Raw genomic sequence first — 22,500 nt, 5'->3', positions numbered from 1 at the left:
GTGGATGTTAAAGATCCCATGGTAGCTTGAAAAAGGTTAGGCAATTTTGTGCCAATAACCACATCAAACTCACTGATTAGGGTTAGCTGTATCATTAGCCTGACCTGCAATCTCAGGAAGTGTTGGAATGTAAATATTACACAGGCATGTGGGCTAAATTACCCACTCCGATGTACAACTTTCTTTGTATTACTGGGTCTCAACTAAAGATTGTGGTAAGGGTGCCTATTCCTTAAAATGGGATCGTTTGTCACTAATTGGTCATTCTCACAAAGGTGTGTGTTTTTAAGGGAGACCCATGTATTCTCTCCGCTCCTATTTGCCAAAAGTGAATGCAAGGATTGTGTTTGTCCAAACTCTGCAAAACAAAGAAAGTTGCATGCACGTTCCATCAACACTGTGACACATGACATCTCCATTAGATAGATGCTCTCATTGTGACGTTTAACGCTTGAGGAGTGTTCAGTCACTTCGGCCAATGAGCGCATACCAGCCCAAGCAACTTTTTATCCAAGCTCAGTGAATCACTATCTTGTTAAGATGATTGTGCTGCGGTGGCCCAAAATGATCAAGGACTGCGGTGATCAGCAGTTGGCCATGACGTGGGTTGTGGTCGACTGAGATGAGTTGAAGTTTGGCCGAGATGGTCAGGGTCCACCATGTTCGTGGTCCAATTTCCTTTGAGGTGACCAGCGACTGTTGGAAGCATATCAGTCTGCGGGTGCACGAATTCCTCCACGATGCAGCCTGTAATTCCTCCATGAAAGAACAAGGCCGAGCCGCAAGGAAAGTGACCCCCACTGCCACGAAATAACCGCAGGGCATCTACATGTGCAACACCATAATCGATGGATTTCTTACATAGTCATAAATGTAAATGCATCCTCAAGTCGATGCAATTGCAATGAGTTGAATGTAATTCAGGAGCTGTTTGAGGCATGTTATCCTGATACATCGTGGCTTGGACTCAGTCCCTATGCACAGCGGTAGGTGGGACATCTGTCAACATGGTGCTGTGTGCCAACAACAAGGAAAAAAATCCAACTGCTTCAGAATTCACAGCATCTGTGGTTTTATCCCACTTCAAAGACAATACACACACAAACATCAAACTCACTGGACGGTAAATTGCGAAACCAACAGCTCGTCTCAAAAATGCCTCTTACAATTGATGTTGCCTCCTAATGTCCACTCAGTCCTCCTTTTCCTTTCTCTCCAGTCCCACGTCTAGTCCTTCAAAGTAGCAGCTCATTGGCATTTTAAATCGACCATCCACTTTCCCCAACATTGTTTGTTTCCACCTCTCGTGTCTTCCTGTTCACTATACAAAGTACCATTCTGTCATTCATAAGAATTGTTCAAGGATGATGTGGACCTATTATTCTGGAAGATTGAAAAGTACAGGGAGGATGATGAAACGACACCTATTTCTCGCAAGGTATTCCCCTGCTACACGTACACACAATTCTCCGATTCATGTAGCGGTGCCTTGATGCCATCTGCATAAAATTATTTGGGACAGGTGCACAACCATTTCAACACACGTGCTTTGACATCTTCGCTCTTCGTAAATCGAAATTCCACCCCAGGTGTTCTTTGAGGGGTCCAAATAGATGAAAATTGAAAGATGACAAGTCTGGACTGTGTGAGGGTTGACTTAGAACTTTCCATCATCTCCACGAGAGTAGTAGTGGCCACATTTGCCGTGCGGGTACGAGCCTCATCAACGCAGTAAAGTTATGTCTCGAGACAGCAAACGTACCCGTTGTCTGCGTACTGCTGGTCTTGTACACTTCATTGCGCGACAAGTTACGAAAGTATACGCTGCGCTGCTGCGCTGGAAGGTCTTCCCACGTTAAAGAAATTCCACGTCAATTAAACCGTCGAGGTTCCAAAACAATCCTGCGATAACCTTTCCGACTGATCAATTAATCGATCAATCATTTTATTAAATTGCTCTTCCTGTTTAAAAGCAATATCGTAAAGCTTACCTCTTCCTTCTTTATTTACAAATAGGGAAGTGGCAAGAAAAATGGAAATTCATCAAAATCAACTGTAAAGAAGATGTGATTGCAGGAGAAATGTGTAAACCGCAATTTATTATCAAGCTGTTCAAATTTTATGAGGCAGTGAGTTCCACAATAGAGTGGTCTATCTGAGATGGCTGAACCTTCATTTATTTACTTTTGGGGGGGGGGTATTGACAACCAAGAATGCCGCCCCTCCGTGCGGGGTTGCTTTGAATCTCACGTGAAATGATCGACCCAGAACTCATCGCATGTCAATCTTCTGCAAGAAATAATCTCCCTCCCTCCGGCGTCGCTCCAGGAGCGCCGTTTCGCGGGGCCACACAAGTTGCCTTTTGATCGAACGTCAGGTCGTTCAAGGTAGCACCTTGCATTCATCCTTTTGAATTCCACACGAGATGAATGATGGTGTCCACATTTCCAACAATGGATGTCCAATTCTTGTACATTTTTTCAAGTACTGTATTCTGGAGATGCTGAAACATTATCTGTTAAACACGTTCAGTGTTTGCTTGGGTGACAGAGGCCGGCAGCACGTGAGGATACTCGAGATCGCTCAGCAAGTCGTGGCCATTTTTTTTAAACTCTAGCATCATTCAAACACATGACCACGTCAAAGACATCCATCGCCAGATTGTCCAGACGGTCTCGCATTCATTTCAGCTGATCCGATGGTCTTCACAATCAACCCGATACCTGGCTGCGACTGCAGTTGGCCGCCATCTTGCATTCACCGACAATGACGCTTTGGTCAGTGTTTGTCACTACCTGTATTGCTTGCTCACGATAGATAATGTCATTGCATAAAATTTCAGCAGTCAACTAATATTTTTACATCTTCTACAATAGAGCCCGCATCAAGACTGAACTGCCGTCTCGTACCGATTAAACTTCCACTGTCGTTACTTTTCGAATCCTATGTTTTGTGCCCTTCCATGTGCTTTGAGAGTAGTCTCAAAAGAAAAAGAGAAACTTCCCAGCTGATTCCACGCCGATAACAGCCTTAAGGTATGAATGGCTTTAAGAGAAAGATTCTGTGGTCACAGATAGGAAACACACAAAGCCCCTGCTGCTGCGAACACAATGCCAAAAAGAAGGCATCTATCACCTGTCGTCACCTAATGAGGAACACGAGTGGTTCATCAGATTGCGTGCCGTACACCCGTATAAAAATGGCCGTTTCACCTTCACCCAGAACCTTGCATTCCAAATATTATTGTCAATACGAGGGAGACGAGGGGTTTGCATTTTCCAAAATAAGAGATGGAAGTGAAATCCAATGGGTGGTTGGTGTGCACTGACATTAGCATACAGGGTAATAAGGTGTGGTATGGTGGATTACCCGTGTCGCTGTGGGAATCCAGGATCTCGAGAGAGCATTGCCTGGGGTGGAACTGACGGCTGAGAGAGGGGCTCCGGGGAGGCCTGCAGCAGTCCGGGAACCGGAGGGGAGGCACCTGCGGGGAAAGACACGATTAATGGCCTACTGTGCTCTCGCCACACAGGCCTCGGGGGCACGAACAGTCGAGCAGCAGTGCAGCAGGGGCTCAAAAGTGTGTTGGCGTAATACAAGCAGAAAGCCCTTGCTGTCGTGTCTAACCTTCATTAATACGATTGATTATGTTTGAGAGACCATTTTATGCTCAGAAAGAATCGTGGGGGATGGGTCAAGATGAACCAAAATTTACTGCCTCGGACAACAACATTTTCCCTCCCATTTCAAGGCAACTGCACACGCAAAACAAAAAAAAACAAAACACTTCCTTAAGACTGGGCCTTACCAACACGTACAAAGGTCTAATAAAACACAGGATGGACAGAGCATTGTGCCGTGTAGCTGGAGGTATGACGTTTCACGTGAGTGCAGAATGATGTGCGTACATAAAGGGTGACCGGTGGTTGGTACATACCCCATCATATCAGGAAGTCGGTAAACTTCCTATCTAGGGATGACCCAGACATAAAAGTTTACCCAGACAAGATCTTGTGACCTGATTTGTCAAAGACACCTGGATGGTGTAGTTTGTTTTGTGGTTTGTTTTGTCATTTTCATGCATTTTATGGATTTTCCATTTTCATATTTTCATGCACCGACTCAACCATACATATAATGAAGCGATCTAAACATTTATAACTTGTAATTAATGACAATGCCAAAGAAGGCGGCAATTCAATCAAATGATCTTCAAGCTTTTCCCATATTAGCCTCATGGGACTAATTAATGAGTTAAAGATTATAGGAAGAGTTGTAGGGGAGGTAAGATGTCAATCCTACGCTGAACCCAAAAGGAGGAATTGGAATTTGATGAGAGTTCTATCAGCTTGCTCTTGTGTGAGGTATCATGGGATATTTAAAGTACCCGAGCAAGCATAAGTAAGAGAACACAACTCGCTCTCATGGCCAAATCATACCAGGACATTTTCCTGGAGAAGAATGTTAATCCGGCTGCCTATTCTGCCAGCACATACTTGTGGATGTTAAAAACCTGGCGGTAGCTTTCAAAAAGGTAGGCCAAAATGTTGTCAGTACCCTGGCCGAATTCTAAATTCCCATCATGACCTAAGGTGGAGGTTACCACATCACAGTGGAACAGTCACCCCGGAGAGTCGGAGAGTTATCGCCATCACGCAGGTCAAATTTCAAGTTCCTCGCTTAATGTGCAGGGGCACTGCATCAACGGAAAAGCCACGCTTCAGTAACGATGCGACCAGCGCCGCAGATATACAATTTCATCCCAGTCGGATATCACGCGACTCATCAATAGATAAAACCCTTCCCGGTCTATAGCTACATCGACGGGCCCCAAAGAGGCTTTATACTTCGTGAGCCTTCGACGGGAGACCAGATCACGAGATCCAATTTCCTCGATATCTTCAATTCTGTAGCACATTTTATTCTGCAGCTAACAACTGCAAAGGAGCCAAAGCTAGTTTAATGATGTATTAATCACTTTTATTCGCTCAGGAGAGTTATTGATGAGCGGGTACACTGGAGACACAAGCAGTAAAGAGTGAAATACATTCCTGACAGCAATGCAGTTGAAGAATTTCATAAGTGCCTGGCAGGATGCTGGAGAATCAACGGTCGGAGCCCCACCTCTGTAGACAAAACAGAACCTGTCCGATTGCACGCCGTGCCGTTGTAAGCACGTAGGACGCAGGCATGCTCAACTCCCTGACTTACTATACATCCAGCTTGTGTCCCCCTTGGAATTCGGAGTTAATTTTACCCCTTTCCATAAACTGTGAAGGATCCATCGGTCTTCCCCTCCCACCCCAGGCAAAAATGCTACAGTTTTAACTGTAGTACATGAGAGTATTACTCTCATGTACGACAGTTGGAAACAAGTCCTACTCTAGTAAATGTGCAGAGAATTACTGCAGTCTACAGGAAAGGAATGCCATTTTTGCCTGGAACCCTAAAGAGCCAGGCACAAGCAGATGCTACCCTCCCTGGGAAAATCGCTACTTCTCAAAAGGGATGCGTCCAGGGAACCGAAGACAAAATTTATCACATAAATTAACGCTGAGAGAACGTAGTAAGCGACCACGTCCCGCGGATGTTTCACGCGTTGGTTCCTAAGAAGTGCTGGGACTCGTTGGAATGTGGATGCAACATTCCGCCGGTAGCTCAAGTAGACATCTTGGTGAAAGCAATATATGCAGACGCATTTTTCTCGTAATTAGTAGCAAGTCATGGTTATCTGCGAATTTTTTTGACACGATTCTTTTGTATATGACAACAGCTGTTTGACTTCATCATATCCCATTTTGTAAACAAACCCCTAAGTTGTTTGAGCTGTTATGTCATTAGGCCGATAAAGTCCTTCCGGAGCTGACGGCACAAATATTTCCAAGAAAAAAAGACTGCTGCTGCTTAACACCAAGAAAGCTTTTAGGCCAGGCACAGCCCTTCCCCATGCATTTGTGCTCACCAGGGCCTGGCTGTCTCGATGCCTCTATGCTCACAGGGCCTGTGTCCTCATGTCTTTGTGTTGACAAGTTTCATTTCCATGTTTCTGTGTTGACAAGGCCCATCGTCTTGTTATTGTGCTACCTCGGCCCATCCATTGGTCTCAGGACTGACAGGTATTGTCCATGTGTCTGTGCTAAAAAGCTCATCCTCATGCCTTCTTACTGACAGGGTCCATCGTTGCGTCTTAATGCTGATAGGTCTCCACCATACATGTACCGTCGTGGTGACAGTACCCCTCTACAAACCTTCCTGCTATCAAAGCCCCTTCATGTGCCTTTGTGCTGACAGGGCCAAGCCAGCTTTATGCGTTCACGATGACAGAGCCCATCGTCTTGTCTTTGTTTTGACGAGCATCTCCAATTGCCTCCATACTAACAGGCGTATTCACGTGCCTCTGTGCTGAGAGGGCCTATCTCCGTGCGTCTTAACTGATAGTCTAATAACAGCTCAAATTCGAATCCCATTCTCACGTGTTCCTCCGTTGGTGCCTCATTGTTGATGACTGACACATTCATTCAGCATTATGCTCCATTCTCACCGAATGTATATCAGGAATGTCGCTGAGCATGGGTGAAGCCTGCACACAGTGTGGCACAGAGGGTCAAAAGGGCTGATTTGCTGACGAACTTCATGACCAAGCATAACAGGGTCACATACATTCATCAACCAAACTGTTCCTGTTTTGAGATCCACATACCAGAACAGTATCTCCCTTTAAGCTTTCAGCGCAGAGGTATTCTTATCTATAATTTGCTCCACTTTTCACCCGTTAGTCAAGTCACCTGTCTTTGTCAAATCCAGTGTCTCATGGCTATGAGGTATCTGCATCTAGTCTCTCATGGCTATTAGATATCTGCATCCAGTCTCTCATGGCTATGAGGTATCTGCATCCAGTCTCTCATGGCTATTAGGTATCTGCATCCAGTCTCTCATGGCTATGAGGTATCTGCATCTGCATCCAGTCTCATATGTCTATTCAGTGTCTGCATTCAGTCTCTCACAGCTATTAGGAATCTGCATCAAGTCTCTCATGGCAATTAAGTGTCTGCATCCATTCTGTCGTGGTTATGAGGTATCTCCAACCAGTCTCTTATGGCATTTAATATCAACATTCAGTCTCTCACAGCTATTATGTATATGCATCCAGTCTCTCATGCCTTTAAGATATCTGCATCCAATCTCTCATGGCTATTAGGTGTCTGCATCCAGTCTCTCATGGCTATGAGGTATCTGCATCCAGTCTCTCATGGCTATTAGGTATCTGCATCCAGTCTCTCATGGCTATTAGGTATCTGCATCCAGTCTCTCATGGCTATGAGGTATCTGCATCCAGTCTCTCATGGCTATTAGGTATCTGCATCCAGTCTCTCATGGCTATGAGGTATCTGCATCCAGTCTCTCATGGCTATTAGGTATCTGCATCCAGTCTTTCATGGCTATTAGGTATCTGCATCCAGTTGGTCATGGCAATTAGGTATTTCTATCCAGTCTCTCATGGCTTTAAGGAATCTGCATCCAGTTTCTCATGGCTTTAAGGTGTGTGCATCCAGTGTGTCATGGCTATGAGGTGTCTGCATCCAGTCTATCATAGCTATAAGTTATCTGTGTCAAGTCTGTCATGGCTGCGAGTAATCTGCATCCAGCCTGTCATGGCGATGAGGTATCTGCATCCAGTCTCATATGTCTATTCAGTGTCTGCATTCAGTCTCTCACAGCTATTAGGAATCTGCATCAAGTCTCTCATGGCAATTAAGTGTCTGCATCCATTCTGTCGTGGCTATGAGGTATCTCCAACCAGTCTCTTATGGCATTTAATATCAACATTCAGTCTCTCACAGCTATTATGTATATGCATCCAGTCTCTCATGCCTTTAAGATATCTGCATCCAATCTCTCATGGCTATTAGGTGTCTGCATCCAGTCGTTCATGGCCATTAGGTATTTGCATCTTGTCTGTCAAGGCTTTGAGGTATCAGCATCCAGTCTGTCATGGCTATTAGGTATCTGTATCCATTCTGTCGTGGCTATTCGGAATCTGCATCCATTCTTTCATGGCTTTGAGGTATCTGCATCCAGTCTGTCATAGCTATGAGGTATCTGTATCCAGTCTGTCATGGCTATTAGGTATCTGCATCATCTCTCATAGCTTTTATGTATCTGCATCCAGTCTGTCATGGCTATGAGGTATCTGCATCCAGTCTCTCATGGCTATGAGGTATCTGCATCCAGTCTGTCATGGCCATGAGGTATCTGCATCCAGTCTGTCATGGCTATTAGGTATCTGCATCATCTCTCATAGCTTTTATGTATCTGCATCCAGTCTGTCATGGCTATTAGGTACCTGCATCCAGTCTCTCATAGCTTTTATGTATCTGCATCCAGTCTGTCATGGCTATGAGGTATCTGCATCAAGTCTGTCATGGCTATTAGGTATCTGTATCCAGTCTGTCGTGGCTATTCGGTATCTGCATCCATTCTTTCATGGCTTTGAGGTATCTGCATCCAGTCTGTCATGGCTATGAGGTATCTGTATCCAGTCTGTCATGGCTATTAGGTATCTGCATCATCTCTCATAGCTTTTATGTATCTGCATCAAGTCTGTCATGGCTATGAGGTATCTGCATCCAGTCTGTCATGGCTATTAGGTATCTGCATCATCTCTCATAGCTTTTATGTATCTGCATCCAGTCTGTCATGGCTATTAGGTACCTGCATCCAGTCTCTCATAGCTTTTATGTATCTGCATCCAGTCTGTCATGGCTATGAGGTATCTGCATCAAGTCTGTCATGGCTATTAGGTATCTGTATCCAGTCTGTCGTGGCTATTCGGTATCTGCATCCATTCTTTCATGGCTTTGAGGTATCTGCATCCAGTCTGTCATGGCTATGAGGTATCTGTATCCAGTCTGTCATGGCTATTAGGTATCTGCATCATCTCTCATAGCTTTTATGTATCTGCATCAAGTCTGTCATGGCTATGAGGTATCTGCATCCAGTCTATCATGGCTATTAGGTACCTGCATCCAGTCTCTCATAGCTTTTATGTATCTGCATCCAGTCTGTCATGGCTATGAGGTATCTGCATCAAGTCTGTCATGGCTATTAGGTATCTGCATCAAGTCTGTCATGGCTATTAGGTATCTGCATCCAGTCTGTCATGGGTATGAGGTATCTGCATCAAGTCTGTCATGGCTATTAGGTATCTGCATCCAGTCTGTCATGGATATGAGGTATCTGCATCAAGTCTGTCATGGCTATTAGGTATCTGCATCCAGTCTGTCATGGCTATTAGGTACCTGCATCCAGTCTCTCATAGCTTTTATGTATCTGCATCCAGTCTGTCATGGCTATGAGGTATCTGCATCAAGTCTGTCATGGCTATTAGGTATCTGCATCCAGTCTGTCATGGCTATGAGGTATCTGCATCAAGTCTGTCATGGCTATTAGGTATCTGCATCCAGTCTGTCATGGGTATGAGGTATCTGCATCCAGTCTGTCATGGCTATGAGGTATCTGCATCCAGCCTGTCATGGCTATGAGGTATCTGTATCCAGTCTGTCTTGGATATTAGGTATCTGCATCCAGTCTGTCATGGCTATTAGGTATCTGCATCCAGTCTGTCATGGCTATGAGGTATCTGCATCAAGTCTGTCATGGCTATTAGGTATCTGCATCCAGTCTGTCATGGGTATGAGGTATCTGCATCCAGTCTGTCATGGCTATGAGGTATCTGCATCCAGCCTGTCATGGCTATGAGGTATCTGTATCCAGTCTGTCTTGGATATTAGGTATCTGCATCCAGTCTGTCATGGCTATTAGGTATCTTCACCCAGTCTGTCATGGCTATGAGGTATCTACATTCAGTTTGTCATGGCCATTAGTTGTCTGTATCCAGTCTGTCATGGCTTTTAGGTATCTGCATCCAGTCTCAAGTGACTATGAGGTATCTGCATCCAGCCTCTCATGGCTATTAGGTACTGTATCTACATCCAGTGTTCCATGTTTATTCGGTATCCCTAAACCACCACGGGATGATATCAAGACATTCATGTCCGTGATCCCTTATACCATCACAAAGCCATTGTTTGTTTATCACCTGCAGGATTTTCTCCTTTCCACTAATGTCACCCATGCTTTTTCAGTTCAGTTCCTTTCAAAACCTGTTTAAATAAAATAAAAAGACTCACAGTATTCCCAGACCTCTCGTGTTAATTAACACAGATAACGACATGCATCATTGAGCCAGCCAGGACAGGGTGCCAGACTGGTTTGAATTGTAGGTGTCATCAACTTAAGTGGTTGGCAACAACCAATTTCTAAACATGCATTTTTCTTCTTTTCATTAAATTCTGTCTCAAGAATGGTAACTACGTTTCTGGCTCAGGAAAAACAATGTGACAGGCTAATTTTCGAAAGCCAATGAGCTAAAACTTGTATAAGTGAAGGTGTCTTCGACGCCGACGCTGAACACATCATTTCTCTTGTATTAACATGACGATGATTATTATCGCAATCAATTTTATCACGATGATGAGTTGCTTGTTTCCAAATTTCATCAACTTTGAAGGTTGGACATTTGCTCTCGTGAACCTGTTCATGAAAAAGGGTTTAATTGGAAGGTCGAGAAAGCCTCCTTGCCACCAGGCAGGTAATTAACTCCACCACCTTAGGCGGATGGAGGTTATGTATTCGCCCCTGTCTGTTTGTCTGTCTGTGAGCAGGATATCTCACATGGATTATATTTTGGTGAAGATCCGGATCAGGATCCGATAAAAAAAATTTTTTTTAAGGGATTCTTTCACCATTGAGACATGGGACCAAAAACAATGTGAGCTTATAGCACAATATCTCAAAAAGTTTGAAACGAATTTTGACAAAACTTAGTGGACGAGTTGGGTAGGTCACTAGAACTAGTCGATTAGATTCTGGTTAATGTCCAGATTCAGATTCGACCTCTCAGTGAAATACCAAACATAAATTGTTCAACCTGGTGGAGGGATGCGCTCTCCCGAATGTCGTTTTCGTTTCTTTCACTTAAGATGAACTTGTGCAATGGCCCGATCTTGCACCTGGATGGGGGAGGGGAAGTTAATTTAATTTGTGTCGAACACAAGCATTTCATATGCAACACAGCTTTGGAAATTCATGGGAACCCTCAATGGTAGCTTTTGGAATATCTATATTACTCAATCTTCCATCAGAACCAGAGCAACTTTCACATGTCATTACAATCCAAACGTGATCGTTCTATCATCCTTTGCACATTTATATCATAGAATAGCTTCTTGCCTTCATGGAAAACAGTGGTTTGGATTATGTGGCCTCCTTTACCGCAGCCCATTCCAGATTAAGTATTTGCTTTTGTGCCTTGATTTTTTTTTTCTAACACGGGCGATGAAATGGTCTGGGATTTTCTTCGATGGCCTGGGCGTGATTCTATATGTCCTCTTTTCGAACTGCTCCTTTCCCAGCTGAGCAGTCACCCTGGGATGCAAATTCAAAATGACCATCAGCCCATGTATGTGTACAAGAGGTGTCGATGTGTAATCTGCACAATTTACGACTCGAATCAAAAAAAAAAAGGTTTTCAGTATGATGTCTTCAATAATTTTCACGAACTGTGATATGATATTTCATTTGGAAATGTGCTCACCTTTTAATTGCCTAGTCCGGGTTCTATTCCAAAGAGCATAGGTTCTGATTACAAACGATTGTTCTCATGCTTTGCAGTCAGGACACTGCATTGCAGAGAAGATTATCCTTCAAGGGACGCAGAGATCACCGTCCCATACGCCAACTCAATGCAAAATTCTCGGGTTTTCTGTTTATTTATTTATTAAACGATTTAAGGCCTTTAAGCCAATTTTTTGGTCAAGTACAACACCAAGATTTTCTGTCCAGCCCTCTTAACATGGTTAAGGATGGATGGAATGCATAACAACAAAACCGGCCATCTTTATGCACAAACTAAAACACACCTGTCTTGGAAACTTCTTCTTCCGACATGGCTGCCTTCGGAACTAGGAGCATGCAACAGAAGAAATACCCTTTATGGAACAGCTGGGTTTTCCCGAGACACGGAGGCAGACTTGTCTCTTTCCACCTGCACTAAGTAGTTTGAGCCAGCATGCAAGAACTCCTGTCAGTCGAGAACTGCTCGGAAATCCTCCAAGGCTAGCCTGCAGGCCTGTCAAGGCAGCGTCGTATGAGAGCTGTGACAACCGTCATGAGAGCCAGCCCAGGAAACCCACAAGCCTCCTGCTCCCGGGTTGATAGGCCCAACAAGGCAAGGCGGAAGCTCCTCGTGGTGCTGACAAACCACAGCTATTATTGCGCTCAGCCTCACAGAGGCCTCAGGCCGGGCTGCAATATATAATGCGCAAAGTGCCTGGCCATCTGAATAATGCTTCTCGAGCTAGCTGCAAATAATTTAAAATTCGGAATTTCAATAAATCCTGCAGTGGCGGGTGAGTCTAAGCATAGTCACCATCATGCAAGACAAGTCAGAGTTCCAATGGAATTGCAAGCATGTCAGTGGAGTTAATAAGGTATGACATGTTAAAAAAAAAGCAGATGCGGGCTACAAATCTCAAGGTATTTCCATTTGCATCATACAGCTTTGGGTTTTCCAGGGGAGCAGGACCCGATTGTCAGTCAATGTCTCCCACTCGCTATTTCGGCAAAATAATTGCCCGTGGTAATGCTCAAGGCTAACATAACATATCTTAGCCAAGCTGAGCAATAAGCATCTGTGCTATTCAAGCCGAGAGTGAAAAAAAGATCTCCCATAAGACAGGCACACACTCCTCACAGCACTCTGATGCCTGCAGCGATACCAGCAGGCCCTGACAGCTCCTGCCACAGAAATCCAGCAAGCGTTCTGCTATCTATGGGATGTGGCCGACCCATGGGGAGTCCAGTCCTTTAGATGATGCCAAAACCATTTTAACAGCAACATGGGTTGTAAAAAAATCTCACACACACCTTCCTCCGTTTCTGGAACTTAATTTTGTCATGAAGAATGCACGGATTTTAACTCCTTCCTCGACCACTTACTGTTCTCAGTCACAACAAATATCAAAGGCAGAAGGTAATGGCCATTAATTTTTGGCAAATGTTCACATCCTTGTTCACACCTGTGTCGATGTTCAAATAGCAGGGGAGCTTCGTTCGATGAATAGTGCTACATGAGCAGAGAGAATAAAGCTTGCCAAAAAGGTCAAAATGACAAGGTGTAAATAAAAAGACCTCATATGGAAGCCAGCTGCACACCAGCTGAAATCCATACCGAGGCGCAGAAAACTTTTCCCGAGTGTTACAAGGAGCAGGGGCAGCTGGAAAAGGGGGAGCATCCGACATGGTAAAGCAATTGTTTATTCTAAGCTATCTCAAGTACAAATTGTTTTCAACACAAACATCGCGACACGGTGTCCAGCGTATAAATCACAAGTGAGAAAACAACAGCAGCAGCAGATGCAACCAACAATCTGCATCTTGTGTTCTATTTCTACGGTGATCCAGGGGTCTAATTGGAGCTTGAGTGGAGATACTCATACCAATAGGCCAACCTATTTTAAACTGCATTGGCAAGCATCACTTATACCTGCAAGTCATGTCGTGCCGGTGCACCAATCATGATGTGAGAGTGCACGGGAGAAACTTTGTGCAAGTGACATGCGCGTGCACATCACATCGCGTCCAATGCTGGATGGCTTCCTTGGGTACATTCGGGTTGATTTTACAGATTTTAAAGGTCACAAATGAAGGGCAGTAGAGCCTTTATACACAGTATACAATACATAACATGTATATACTGACAAAGTGCTGAGTCATACAGTCTTACCTGCCCTTTCATGCGATTTTGAATGGATGATGAGCCAGGCCGAGCAATGTTGAGATTATTGTCCACTTTTGCAAGTGCCCCCATGAATGTGCTATAGAACTAGCGCCAGCTGCAATTAACGTTCTCACATTCATGCAATGAATGTGCTGGCTGCTTATTCAAGTTGAAAGGCATAGTTCCTCATCGAGGAAACAAAAGAAGGGGGAGGGGGGGGAAATAAATCAATAAAAAAAGAGAGACAAGGAGAGGAGGAAACAAAACCTCACAAGAGCTGCAAATAACAAAATAGCCTGCAGTTTTGAAGAACTGCGATTGCTGCAAAATAAAAAGTGGAATAACAAGTGCAAATTACAAGCGAAAATAAATTAATTTCTTAAATCCAAATGAACAAAAGGAGCAACATGGAAGGAGAAAAAAATGGTGCAGAATCAGGTTAAGCTGAAGCAGTGAAACTGCAGCATATGTGTGATTTGAGAAAAATGTGTGCAGGTTTGCAGGGTGCAGGGACGGGAGAGTTTACGCATCGAGATGGCAAGGAAAGTCACAACTCCACACAAAGTCACTTCCCCCAGCCCAACATTCTTCTCCTCATCCCCTGTACTCACTCCCAACTTGTGTGGACGGGGTCCTGCACAAAGAAGCACAGAATCTTGTACAGATGGAAAGCAAGCCTCTAAACACCTGGAGTGAATGAGCGCAACCTTTGGAATGCACAATGACTTTCGTCGATATTACTCTAAAATCTGACCGACTGGAGATGACTCTTCATGCTGCGGGCATAGAAGAGTGGAAAAGCCCAAGCAGCATCTGCAGGATAGCTAAAATGATAATTGCTGCTACAACATGACTGTTCCATTAATGGAGATCCACATGCACATGTGCGCGCACGCAAACGCAAACACAAACACACCACTGTCGGCAAAAGTCAACCTGTGGCAGCTGTCGGAAGGATGACAATAAAATGAATAACCTGTAAAATTAATGGAAGACAAGCTATCTCCTATATTAATAAATGTCAGTGTGTGTGTGTGTGTGTGTGTGTGTGTGTGTGTGTGTGTGTGTGTGTGTGTGTGTGTGTGTGTGTGTGTGTGTGTGTGTGTGTGTGTGTGTGTGTGTGTCCTTCATAACACCAAACCCATTAAAATTCATGACTTGAAACTTTGCATGCATACTCAGGGAACTCCAAGGTGGTGCATGAATGAAAATTGGATTTTTGGGTTGATTTCAACACCCCTTTTGAAGATAATTTAGGGGCTGCTCATCAAGAAAAAACAAAAATAAGCCTTATGAATATGGCAGCACGCCATCTTGGTCAGCCCTCTGTCAGCTCACTGCTCTGCTCAATAATGCCTTGACTTGGAACAGGCTGCAACAATTTATTTACGATAAAGTTTTTTTTCCATCTTCCTCACTTATTCATCATTGAATGCCTGATAATCATACCTACAGATCGCTGGATACATTGCAATGCTTGTCAACGCCCAGAGATGCCCAGAGTGTTCATGGCTTTATTTAATTTCCACACATGCCATAACCTCTAGAATCTCTTAATCTTAGCTGAATTTCAAAATGTAAACTTCCTTATTGACTTCAGCAATAGTTCCAAATGCTAATAAAGTGCTGCTTGGGCGTCTCCTGATGCATGGTGTTTATATAACCGATCGGTGATTGCCAAGCCAGCCGTTCCTGATCAAACGTTTCATTGGAGTGCTGACTTGAGTAGTTAAGCCACTTGGCGAGCACTATACAATGTTTGCACTGTCACTGAATACTTTATATCAATCGACTTGAACGAAGTTCAGGGCAACTGCCTGCGTTTGTCCCCACATTGTCATGTCAGGCGGTAGTTTGCTTGCTGAATATGTGCAATTTCATTTACACCAGGTTTCCCATTTTGTACAATTTTTCATGAAGCGACCCATCACTTTGGCATCGAGACACACAAAAAAGAAGATTAAACGTTTCATTTTTTAAAGTTTCTACAACTGTTTTGTTGGAGTGCTTGCTGGAGTGCTTAAGCCACTTGGCGAGCACTCTATAAGCTTCAATCTCCACAAGCTTCCATGGCACTATGGCAGCTCAGTTCTCTGTGGGAACATCTCTGAAGTTTGGAAGGTAAAATAAATTTGAGGATTACAATGAGTAAACAAATGTTTTCAGTGGTTACAAAGCAATGGATTGCCACATCACAGCAGGACATCCAAGAGGTACGCATGCTCGCTCTAAGATGTCTAGCTTGGATTTGAATCCCGACTCAGCTATAAACTGTCAGTGTTTCACAGGCAGAGTGATTCGTCAAGTGTGTGCCGACTCTTGGATGGATGTTAAACTGGGAATCACATCTGTTGGAAAACCCCCCTCTTCTCTTCTCTTCTCTTCTCTTCTCTTCTCTCTCTCTCTCTCTCTCTCTCTCCACCCCCCACCCAGCTGTTACTACATGCATGTAATCACAAGGGTTTGCTGCGTGGTGGATCTCATGGTGCGCTGCCTTTCACGCTTTTCTCTTTTTCTTATTTTTTCCCTTGCTATCTCTTAACTTTTTTTCCTTGAGTTTGAGAGTGAGAGAGCGCATCCGTTTCCATGGTGCTTGTTTGCTCCAAGGTATCGAGTGTTTTTCCCCACCCCTTATCATGGCGAACATCGAAATTGTTCCGAGTTTGGAATCATTGACTTGAAAAAAACGGTTTGTCGTGCACACCGCCACCCAAAATCTCGGTGCAGCAAATCATTTTGTGTATCGGAGAATCCATCGGTTATCAGAATGTAATTGCTGCATCGAGGAGAAATCATCGCGTCATCATCTCGAAAGAGGAAATGGTGATGCAGCTCGTTGAGACCGGAACAAGACAGTAATATCGTGTCTAAAACAACCACCATTCCTGTCCGAGTTAACGATCGGATGGCAAAACATGTCCTGTCATTTCGGCGTCAATTATATTTATCATTTTAAAGCCAAACATTTGAGTAAGAAGCTATGTTGAAGACTAAACAAAATAACTATACATACCGGGTGTTTGTGACATCGCAGACCTCGGGATGTATTAATTTCAGTCAGTACGGATATGTTAAAAATGAATGTCCCAGTCGTGTGGCTGAAAAGCCATCAAGAGAATCTCATAATCAACATGACCCTGTGCCAGGCAATGAAACTCCTTCAGAGTCAGGCGAAATATCCGAAAATCGAATCGAGGACATGAATGAATCTTGTGTGGTTGCACTTGGAAAACGACGGCACCAAGGCTCAAGTACAATCGAGCTTGTTTCATACGCTGAAGCAGTCGCTGTGAAATGGGTTTCACGCGGTAGGAGTGAAACTCAACTGAAACCTTCCGGTGTTAAATCCTGTCGTAGTGTCAAGGAGGAAGCTTTGGTGCATAAACAGGTTTCATCAGCCGATACTCCATGTAGAGATGGATCGCCTACGGTCAGTGCATCGGTAAATGGTGAACTTCGTCAGGATGTTCAAACAATAGGTGTGCGGAGTACACCAGAACCCTCTGAGGAGGTCCCCTTAAAAAACGGAGATTGATCCATTACCTGAAGAATTGGTTTTCGTCAAGCCAAGACCAGTGTCTCCTGCACCTGTAAAGGTGAAAAACGTTGTTATCGAGCACGAGTCATGCGTTTCGGACGACACTTGTTCGATATCAGATTCCAGTGAGACAGAAGGTGCAATTGGAGATTTACAGTACTGCGAGAACTTAGACGCCCACTATCTGACTGAAAGAATCCAATTTCTCCATAATACTTATCGGAAAAAGATCAGGCTTATTGATTTTTCCCCGCATTTGGACAAATTTAATATTACTGCTTCTTGCGTCAATAAAAATCGATCAGCCTGTGATGCCAACGAGTCCAAGGTGTATATGCTGAGAAAAATTGCATCCTTAGCAAGGAAAGAACTTAAATGATCATTTCTTTAAATAACTCAATCTGATGTTATCAATTGCAAGTACTGTATAAACATAAACAGGGGCTGCACCCCGATACGAAAAACTCATGTCAAACTATTATTCGAGCAAAGGCATGTAGACGTAGCTTTTCTCCAGGATGTACGTTGTGGTGACACCTGTTTAGCGGAATGGCAGAATACAATAAGAGGCTCGTGGTTTTTCAGCTCGTTTGATTGTCCTCGAGCAGGAGTCGCTTTCTGGCTTCGTTCAAAAATCCAATCTGACCAAATATCATTTCAGAAAGTTATGAAAGGTCATTTGGATTTTTTGGTTTTTCCGTATGGAGGTCATAAGGTCACATTTCTGAATGCTTCTGTCCCAAGCGATCCTTCTCGAAGAAAAGATTATTTTTCCTTGCTCGATAATTGTTGAGCTTTAATTGATTTTGGTGGTCTTGTCTGCCTAGCTGGTGATTTTAATTGCACCTTCCAGCCATCTTTGGACCGTAATGGTGTTGAACCTCACCCGGAGAGTGCAAAACATTTGGCGGCAGTTCTCATAAAATATCACCTGATTGATGCATGGAGGTTGCAGCACCCTCAGGTTAGGTAATTTTCATGGTGCCCAGCCTCTAATAACAGGGTATCTTTTGCACGTTTAGATAAATTTTATGTCAACAATGGTTTCCGGAATTTTATTTTGTCAACGGGGATTTCACCCTCTGGTTTTTCAGATCATCATCTGGTATCTTTAAAATTGATTTTCCCTCAACTCCACAAACTAGTGCCGATTGGGCCACAAAATGTTGGTTTGTTAGAAGAGCTGCATTTTTGTAATTCATTCAGAGCCTTTTGGTGTTCTCTTCTGGCCATAAAAAACACTTTTCAGAGTCGGAGGCAATGGTGGGAGATAGCAAAAACCCACGTCAAAGTTTTTTTGCCAACAATATCATGTGCATTCCTTAAAGGACAATTTTTTTTAAGATCTTCCAACTTGAAAAGGAGATTGTGGAACTTCAATCAAAGCCTACTACATTGAATGGTAACACAAGAGAGCACAAAGACTTCATAAGTAAGAAAGAGCTGCTTTTTCACCTTGAAGAGGAACATGCAAAAGAGGCCTTAGTGTGGCTTAGAATTAAAAACTTAAATCTTCTTGACTCTCCTTCCTAAATGATTCTTCTCCTTGGATAATAAAACTAAAACACAACAGCAAATGGAAAGCTCCAGGACTGGACGGCATTCCTCGTGAATTCTATGAAACATTTTGGGACATTATTGGTCCTGGAGCTTCTGGAAATGTTCCAAGAAAGTCTTCAGGTTGGGGAGCTTCCCATAAGTTGTAGACGAGTGGTTGTCTCCTTGCTACCGAAGAAAGGGGACAACCAGCGACTCTGCAACTGGCGTCCAGTTTCTCCACTGTCCACCGACTGCAAAATATTCTCCAAAGTTCTTGTCTCGCGCTTAAGATCGGTTGTTAACTCGGTAGTCCACATTGATCAAACTTGTGCACCTGGACGATCAATATATGATAACATCGGTGCTGTTCGTGATATTTTGCATAAAAGCTATATTTTTTATAGACCAAGAACATGCCTTCGATGTCAGAGATCATAAATATCTCTTTGTATTTTTGAGGGGTTTTGGATTTGGTACCACTTCTACAACATACGTTCAGTTATTGTATCACAATATATATATATATATATATATATATATATATATATATATATATATATATATATATATATATATATATATATATATATATATATATATATATATATCGTTTTGTTAAAATAAACAATGAGTTGATTTCTCATTTTTTTGTATCGAGGGGTACAAGGCAGGGTTGTCCCTTGTCTGGTCTTCTTTATATACTTGCCATTGAGCCCCTTTTAGTTCGGTTGCGGGAGAAACTGTCAGGGTTCACTGCTTCCCCTAATGAGCCTCCTATAAAAGTTATAGCACACACAGATGACGAATGCAATGTAATTCAGACCCAAGATGATGGACACAAGTTACTTAAAGCTTTTCAAAATTTTAGTGTTTCTTGTTCGGCTAAGGTGAACTTGTCGAAGAGCTGTGCCTCCTTTTTTGGACTACCATCAAGTTTTTCTTTCCCATCGCTCCCTGGAAATTTGTCCTGGAAGAATGATGGAGTGTACCATTTTGGCGTACATCTCAGTGATTCTCGATGTATCCAAAAAAACTGGGAAGGATTAACCACCAAAGTGTTTACCAAACTCCAAAAATGGAGAGGGCTGCTTTGTAAACTTTATTATGGTAGAGTATTGGTGGCTAACAATTTTTTGCTCGACCTCCCTAAGATTGATGTGTCATCACTTCCTCTGTACTTGCAGAGCGTCATCAATGCCTGGCAAGCTTTGTCACTGCGTCATGGAGACCAGTTCCTTTACGACCTCAATGCTTCTAAACGAACCAATTTTTTACAACACCCTCTTTGCAGTCATTCCTTCTTCCAGGGCCTTTGTCCAGCACTTTATAGGGTCAGATTTCCTTTCAGTCCATAATTTGTTGGCCTTTCAAAGAGAAAGATGGAAGTCCAGTTGTGAAATTTCTGTCCTTTCTGGCTTTAGGTCAATTCGGATTATTGGTTAGATTTTTCTTGCAATTTCAAGAGCATTAAATAATTTCGGAGTAGAACTCAAGAACCTCTGAATATAGCGGTTTGCTCAACCAATATGCTTTTTCTGTGTTACTTTTGAGTTATAATGGCAAATCTGTACCTTTTAACTCGATTGAGAAAGAGACTTTACATGACTTTTGTGTTCATTTTATTTTTGCTGATTTTGTGAAAGGCCCTTTTGGTGTCCAATGGAAGGAGCACCTGTCAACTTCTTCTCCACTTACTCCTGCATGGCAAGGTCTAAACACAGCTCCAATTTCTAAATGCTCAGGCAACCTGCAATGGAGATGAGTGCATTGGATTCATTCCTGTAAAGTTTTGTTGCACAAATTTTCCAATTAAATTTTGGAAGTGTGCCCTTTCTGTGTGAGTCGTGAAACGCTGTATCATTCATGTGTTGGGTGCACAAGACTTGTTCCCTTGTTTAATTTTTTAACATGATATTTTTTTGAAACTGTGTTTTGCCTTTTCTCCTCTCGGAAATTTATGTATGGTTATGCCATGTCCTCTGTACGTAAACCTGAAACTGCTTTGGTTAACTTTTGATCGCTAAAGTGAAAATGTCAATTTATAAAACAAGAAAAAAGAAGGTGGAAAGTGGTGATCTTTCTGCTTGTAATATATTATTGACTTATAGAACTTTAATTTCTTCTCGAATCCAGCTGGAGTACCTTTACTTTAGCAGGTATGGGAAAGAGCAGGACATTATTGAAAAATGGTGTGTGAAAAAAGTTTTGTTGTGTAAGAAATGAAACATTTGTTTTTACCTTTTGATGAATTCATGAATTGTTTCTTATGTTCTATTTCTGAAAAATGTTTCCTTAACATTTGTTTCTTTGTTTCACAAATGTTTTGGAAAATTTATTTTATACTTTTGCAATAAAAGGACATAAAAGTCAGTCAGTCAGTCAGTCAGTCAGTCAGTCAGTCTCTCTCTCTCTCTCTCTCTCTCTCTCTCTCTCTCTCTCTCTCTCTCTCTCTCTCTCTCTCTCTCTCTCTCTCTCTGCCACCCAATCTCTCGCTCCGACCGAATCTCTCGCTGCTACCCCATCTCTCGCTGCTACCCCATCTCTCGCTGCTACCCCATCTCTCGCTGCTACCCCATCTCTCGCTGCTACCCCATCTCTCGCTGCTACCCCATCTCTCGCTGCAACCCCATCTCTCGCTGCTACCCCATCTCTTGCTGCTACCCCATCTCTCGCTCCCTCTCCCTCTCTCTCTGATCCCAACACAATACCTTCCCCTTCTCCTCTCCCTATCACCTCTCTCCGTCTCTCTCCCACTCCTCCCACACCCCTCCCCCTCTGTTAAGGGGACTGTTAAGGACTGACGGTTTAGTTTTGAATTTGTCAGGAAGATAGCATGGGTTTTTCAATGCTCCTGCCTTGTTTTTATGTGGAACCTGGTGGTGAAAAAGAAAACGTTGCTGTTTGGGCGCACTTTATTGGCCTCCACTTCCCCTCATGCTGCCTCCCCTTCCCCTCATGCTGCTTCCCTTTCCCCTCATGCTGCCTCGCCTTCCCCTCATGCTGCCTCGCCTCTTGCTGCCTTCCCTTCCACCCATGCTGCCATGCCCTCATGCTGTCTTCCCCTTCCCTCACGCTTACCTTATAAATCACAATTAGTGAGATGGAAATACTGAGTGTTCCAAAAAGACCCAGACCACTTTGATTGTTCATATATTTAGAACCACAACTGATACAATATCATCCATTGGGACCATACTCTGTGCAGAGCGTTGGTGCTGCCTAAGCAGTCTCCTGGGCTATTGGACACAATCCTGGATGGGTCACCACTCTGACACAGGATATCAGCAAGCTGGCACTCATTTTGGCAACCTTGGAAGGATGACAGACTGTGTCAACCCCACCTGGTATTAATTCACAGGCCAAGTCAACCCCACCTGGTATTAATTCACAGGCCAAGTCAACCCCACCTGGTATTAATTCAATAGCTGTGCAGGATTTGAACTCAGGATCCAAGGATCCCAAGCCCACCACCCTAACAATTAAGCCAGCATTCGGCATATACAACAATACCCTTTAGTTTTTATGATACAGAAACTCATAAAGTTTTGTGCACACTATCAATGCACTTCAATGTGAGCTCTAT

At 43.4% G+C, this 22,500-nt stretch overlaps 1 protein-coding gene across 11 annotated transcripts in view; it reads right to left on the bottom strand.

Annotated features, from left to right (window-relative positions):
• The window catches only part of LOC147034170 (LIM domain-binding protein 2-like), a 427,197-nt gene that overhangs the window by 343,559 nt on the left and 61,138 nt on the right, over window positions 1–22,500 (bottom strand). For 5 of the 11 annotated variants that reach the window (XM_085877811.1, XM_085877842.1, XM_085877824.1 and 2 more), the window contains exon 2: window positions 3,370–3,484. The exons of 3 other annotated variants lie outside the window; for them this stretch is intronic. In XM_085877811.1, coding sequence (XP_085733937.1) covers window positions 3,370–3,484 — 115 coding nt within the window. Of the gene's footprint in view, window positions 1–3,369; window positions 3,485–10,990; window positions 11,073–11,981; window positions 12,194–22,500 lie in introns of those variants that run through there. 3 more of the 11 variants (XM_085877884.1, XM_085877854.1, XM_085877871.1) reach the window with 3 other exon arrangements.

This window comes from Eptatretus burgeri, chromosome 1 (genome assembly GCF_056783735.1).
Source record: "Eptatretus burgeri isolate ZD-2024b chromosome 1, Ebu_testis_v1, whole genome shotgun sequence".
Lineage (NCBI taxonomy): Eukaryota > Metazoa > Chordata > Myxini > Myxiniformes > Myxinidae > Eptatretus > Eptatretus burgeri.
Note: the sequence above shows the minus strand (reverse complement) of the source record. Positions and strands in the feature narration are given on the sequence as shown.